A 6,000-nucleotide genomic window follows, 5' to 3' on the forward strand; every position below is an offset into this window, starting at 1 on the left:
CTGGGATCCAGAAACATTAAGGCAGCAGCTACTCGTCCTGGGGTCCAGAAACATTAAGGCAGCAGCTACTCATCCTGGGGTCCAGAAACATTAAGGCAGCAGCTACTCCTCCTGGGGTCCAGAAACATTAAGGCAGCAGCTACTCCTCCTGGGGTCCAGAAACATTAAGGCAGCAGCTACTCGTCCTGGGGTCCAGAAACATTAAGGCAGCAGCTACTCCTCCTGGGGTCCAGAAACATTAAGGCAGCAGCTACTCCTCCTGGGGTCCAGAAACATTAAGGCAGCAGCTACTCCTCCTGGGGTCCAGAAACATTAAGGCAGCAGCTACTCCTCCTGGGGTCCAGAAACATTAAGGCAGCAGCTACTCCTCCTGGGGTCCAGAAACATTAAGGCAGCAGCTACTCGTCCTGGGATCCAGAAACATTAAGGCAGCAGCTACTCGTCCTGGGATCCAGAAACATTAAGGCAGCAGCTACATCCAGAAACATTAAGGCAGGGATCAGCTACTCCTCCTGGGGTCCAGAAACATTAAGGCAGCAGCTACATTAATGCAGCAGCTCCTGGGGTCCAGAAACATTAAGGCAGCAGCTACTCGTCCTGGGGTCCAGAAACATTAAGGCAGCAGCTACTCGTCCTGGGGTCCAGAAACATTAAGGCAGCAGCTACTCGTCCTGGGGTCCAGAAACATTAAGGCAGCAGCTACTCGTCCTGGGGTCCAGAAACATTAAGGCAGCAGCTACTCGTCCTGGGGTCCAGAAACATTAATGCAGCAGCTACTCGTCCTGGGGTCCAGAAACATTAAGGCAGCAGCTACTCATCCTGGGGTCCAGAAACATTAAGGCAGCAGCTACTCGTACTGGGGTCCAGAAACATTAAGGCAGCAACTACTCGTCCTGGGGTCCAGAAACATTAATGCAGCAGCTACTCGTCCTGGGGTCCAGAAACATTAATGCAGCAGCTACTGGGGTCCAGAAACATCCTGGGGTCCAGAAACATTAAGGCAGCAGCTACTCATCCTGGGGTCCAGAAACATTAATGCAGCAGCTACTCGTCCTGGGGTCCAGAAACATTAAGGCAGCAGCTACTCGTCCTGGGGTCCAGAAACATTAAGGCCGCAGCTACTCGTCCTGGGGTCCAGAAACATTAAAGCAGCAGCTACTGCTGAGATGGTTGTCCTTCTGGAAGGTTCTCCCATCTCCACAGAGGAACTCTGGAGCTCTGTCTGAGTGATCATCGGGTTCTTGGTCACCTCCCTGACCAAGGCCTTTCTCCACCGGTTGCTCAGTTTGCCTGGGCAGCCAGCTCTAGGAAGATTATTGGTGGTTCCAAACTTCTTCCATTTAAGAATGATGGAGGCCACTATGTTTTTGGGGACCTTTAATGCTGCAGAAATGTTTTGGTACCCTTCCACAGATCTGTGCCTCGACACAATCCTGTCTCGGGGGTCTACGGACAATTCTTTCGACCTCATGACTTGGTTTTTGCTCTGACATGCACTGTCAACCTTATATAGACAGGTGTGTGCCTTTCCAAATAATTTCCAATCATTTGAAATTACCACAGGTGGACTCCAAGTCATAGAAACATCTCAAGGATGATCAATGGAAACAGGATGCATCTGAGCTCAATTTCAAGTCACATAGCAAAGGGTCTGAATTCTTATGTAAATAAGGTATTTCTGTTTTTAATTTTAATACATTTGCAAAAATGTGTAAAAACCTGTTTTTGCTTTGTCATTATGGGGTATTGTGTGTAGATTGCTGAGAATTATTATTTTTTAATCCATTTTAGAATAAGGCTGTAACGTAACAAAATGTGGAAAAAGTCAAGGGGTCTGAATACATTCCGAAGGCACTGAATATAATATATATATATATATATATATATATATATATTTATCTTTATTGCAATGCACAAAAATTGTAATCCCGTGAGCCTTCTGAACACCTGCCTCAACCCACAAATTGGTCCCAACCCACCACTGCTCTAGGGAACCACTGCTCTAGGATATAACATTGTCTACTTTTGCTTCAATCTTCATGGCGTGTGACCACATTCAACCACATTAAGCCTGCTTATGTTCTGACTGCTCTTCCAGGTGGCCCAGGGAAGTGGAAGCTCATTCTAGGAACCTTATTTAAGCACTGAACATGGCACAAGCTCATTATACTCATTATCCTCCTATAATCATACTCATTTTCAGACAGACATTAGAGAAAGAAGTTCAATCAGTGACATTTTTTTCCTGAACAATATCATCATCAATCTTCCATTGGCTCCATTTCTTTTCTCAAATCATTTCTTTTTTTCCATTCACTATTGCAAAGTCATTAGCAAAAAGGACAAAAATAACAGAATGGAATCGGGACGGGATCTGTCAACTCTTTGCTTTAGTTTTGTAACCATCAGCACATAGGGACTAGTTCGGAGATGAGTTTAAGATGATCAGAAGCAGGTTTTTGAGTGGGCCTGCCTGTGCCGAGCAAGCTGTAGAGCTGAGAGTGAAGATAACAACCTCTTTACGAGCGGCTCCAGAGAAAGCAGACGAGCCCACCCTTGGAGGAGCAGCCACTCCTGTGAGTCCTACTACATTATTACCAAAGATGCCACTCACCCTCTCCTCTCTCTTCTCCAATCGAAGCACAGGCATTGAGACTCAAGTGCCATAGGGATTATATAATTACCCCTGACACATAAAAGGACCTTTTCTTCCACAAACCCACACTGATGGAGAGCTTATTAAAAGTTGTGAAGGTTGCAGAGTACAGACAGTCTGCCGGGCTGCCAGAGAAAGTGTGTGGTGGCCAGTGTGGGTCACATCAATGGCTGACTCTGGCAGACACACACAGAGGGTTTAGAACATGTTTCATTACCTGCCTGTGCGTAGGCCTCTTCCTGTCATACTCAGACATTGAGATGTAATGTGTTATAGACATTGAGAGATAAACCGCTGAGGTGTCAGAAACCACTGTGAGATTCTGTACCAATCTGCTTCAGAAACACTCAAATGAATTCGCTTCCAATGGATAACTACATTGGGTGCTTACCTATAGAAACTGTACCAGCTTGCAAATGATCAAATTGCCCTATATCTTGCCCTATGGGCTGTCAGAGAACATACAGACACATACCTTTCTGTAGATGATTGTGTTGGGAGAGTCCTCCTCAGGATCTGTTGTCCCCACACACTGTTGTCCCTGGTCTCTGGATCCCTCCTCCATGACTGCTGTGTCCTAGGCTCAGGGGGCTGCACCAACACAGGGAGCAGAGGGGAGTTAGATGAAAGGACCATCATCAATGTCAAAGACTATTCATAATATACACTCATTTACCCAGGTTGGCCAAATATCCCATATTTGATTAACAGTTCCCCACAGCAATGTATTCACTTGGTTCAGGGTGAAAAACACGGTCAGTTCATTATTACCATTATGACATTCCCCAAAATGTTTGCTCTTCTCTCAGGTGACAACACCTGTCACAATACAGGCAGATAACAAAGCCCTGGCAGTAATGCAGCACAGTGAGGTGAATATAAACTAGCTGACTAAGCCAAGAAAAATGTCAGGCCTGTGAGTGAAAGTGGCAAAATGTCCTGGCGACAGTCATGTATAATCAGGCATCGTACAGCCTTCTGCTGATAAGGTATAGATACTCAGTGGTGTTCAGGACATTGGTGAGTCAGAGACTGTAAACAATAATTATAATAGGTACATAGTGTGTTGGGCATAGGTAATGTGCAATAAGCCTGTTATTGAATTCATTAGGCTACTATGGGTAAAACCTTGACCATTTGCACAGCTAAGACAACATTAGCCACATAGTGTGCCTTCATCAGACTTGCCAGTCCTGTGTACTCACGTAAGGCTTAAAAAGCTACCGTAAGGGATTATACATGACCTCCATTCAATATCCATCCCACTACATCTCTCTCTGTGTGTTTCTCTCTCTCTCTCTCACTCCCTCGCTCTCTCCCTCTTTACGGGATAATTAATTCTGCTTAACTAAGGATTCTCATAATCTAAGTTCACAAGGCTACAATCATATTCCTCTCCAGTTGAGTAATAATGTGTATCAGATTGAAGTAAGCATTTGTAATCATGTGTCAGGCAGAGAAAGAGAGAGGATTACATAATTTGACATATTCATATTTTTGGAGTATGTAGAACAGAGAGGGACGATAAAAGCTTCCAAGAACAGTTTTATAAAAAAAGCCTTATCATATTTATTTGAATAACTGTTTGTGTTCCACTACAAGAAAGTCTGATAGGTTATTATGGTTGTCCTGAAAGGAGGAGCTATGAAACTCTGCATTCTGAATCAGCAGTGAGAGAGCATCATGGCACATTCTGTTAAAAAATTGCATGAAATTAAAGTTTCATACATAGTATAACTCAGTAAAACAACATTTTGCCTAAGTGAGTTTCAGTACAATTATTGTTTCTTGAAGTGTGGCCACCTGATGCATTGTAATCCATAACAAATAAAGGCTATAATGGTTAGAGGATCGGAATGAGATTGAATACATCCAATAAGCCACGAGCTGCTCAGCACTCGACATTCAAGGTTGCTTTGAGTCTTTCATAGTCATGATTTAGTTCAACTGTTGAACACATGAAGAGCATTATCCTATAGAGCAGGAAGCAGTAATCATGCACATTATCCCCTTTTTATCCAATGTTATTGTCACCATGATGATGGATTGAGGAGCTGTTTGCAGCCTGCATTGATTAGCAGAATGTCTAAGTAACCAGGAGTTACTGAACTAAGTTAACATGCTCTCCCTTTATCAATTTCTCCAACCATTCAGACATTCTGTATGAAGTATATGACACCTACAAGACAATAAATTCCTATGTGAATAGATGAAGACCTGCAATGGCTCCTTGCTATGAACTGCTGCAACCTATTATTCATGGGGACAATTCATTTCCGAAGCACGCAAATCTAACGTCACAGAACATCAGTCCTGTAGATGTCTGTGTTAGCGTTAACATGGATGGGAACACAAGCACTGACGTACATGCACTGACAGTCACCATCTAATTCCATAGCCTCAACAGGATACTCTGAGCTGTGAAAAGTTTATGTACAACAGGCACAAAACAGACATGCAGTTGATCATCCACAGCCAATCCTCCTCACTCACACCAGCCAGCCAATACAATGCTCCTGATATCTCCCAACTAATGAAGCATTCATTACCTTAGCAACAAAAGAATACCTTGTCCACTGCTCCCTGTTTTGCTGTCCTTAGGAACAAGCAGCAGGCAGGTTCATGGTATAAAAGGTATAATAACGGGGGGGAGAAATAATTTCAAAAAGAAAGGATGAAAGCAGTGGAGCAGCGAGAGAGAGAGCAGCTGGTTGGTCACTGCAGTATTCCTCTATTCCTCCTCTTCTCCAGTTTTCTGTATGCCATGGGAGGGAGTACGGAGTGGAGCTGAGCGGTTAGGGAGGTCCTCGACTCACATGTGCGCTCCCTTCTCCTCTCTGTCTGTCTGTGTGTGTTTCTGTCTGTCTGTGTGTGTGAGGGAGAGAGAGCGAGAGGCAGATTGAGTTGGGAAAGGGGGAGGTAAACGGGAATTAGAGAGAAGATAAAGAGAGAAAAAAGAGGGAGGAGCGAAAGACAGATAGCGCAGAGAAAGGGTGAGTGAGAGATGGGTTGGAAGAGAGGAGATGAGATGGAGAGCTTTGGATGCTGGGTAGCAGAGCAGGAAAGCAGGGCAGAGAGAGCTGTACACAGAACCTGGACTCAGGGGTAGACGTAACATAGTAAATGTAAATCTGTTTTATAATATGCTACGTTTTGTATGGAATATATTCATTTGTGGATGTTCATCATTCATTTCATATGATATGTTACGAATTACAATTCATAAAATAGGTGGCTTGGTGGCTTATGTTAGCTAGGCTAGGGCTTAGGGTTAAGGTTAGGGCTACGGTTTAAGGCTAGGGTTAGGGGTTTATGTTAGGGTTAAAGTTAGGGTTAGGAGTTAG

General features: G+C 44.0%; 1 protein-coding gene across 1 annotated transcript in view; it reads right to left on the reverse strand.

Annotated features, from left to right (window-relative positions):
- Nucleotides 1-5,555, reverse strand: part of LOC135508234 (regulator of G-protein signaling 6-like) — a 60,926-nt gene extending 55,371 nt beyond the window's left edge. Inside the window, exons 1-2 of the mRNA XM_064928282.1 lie at nt 5,206-5,555; nt 3,132-3,247 (exon numbers count right to left, since the gene is read on the reverse strand). Of these exons, the coding sequence (XP_064784354.1) occupies nt 3,132-3,221 (90 nt within the window). The 5' untranslated portion in view covers nt 3,222-3,247; nt 5,206-5,555. The remainder of the gene's footprint in view (nt 1-3,131; nt 3,248-5,205) is intronic.
- Between the last annotated feature and the right edge of the window lie 445 nt (nt 5,556-6,000).

Source organism: Oncorhynchus masou, chromosome 21 (genome assembly GCF_036934945.1).
Source record: "Oncorhynchus masou masou isolate Uvic2021 chromosome 21, UVic_Omas_1.1, whole genome shotgun sequence".
Classification (NCBI taxonomy): domain Eukaryota; kingdom Metazoa; phylum Chordata; class Actinopteri; order Salmoniformes; family Salmonidae; genus Oncorhynchus; species Oncorhynchus masou.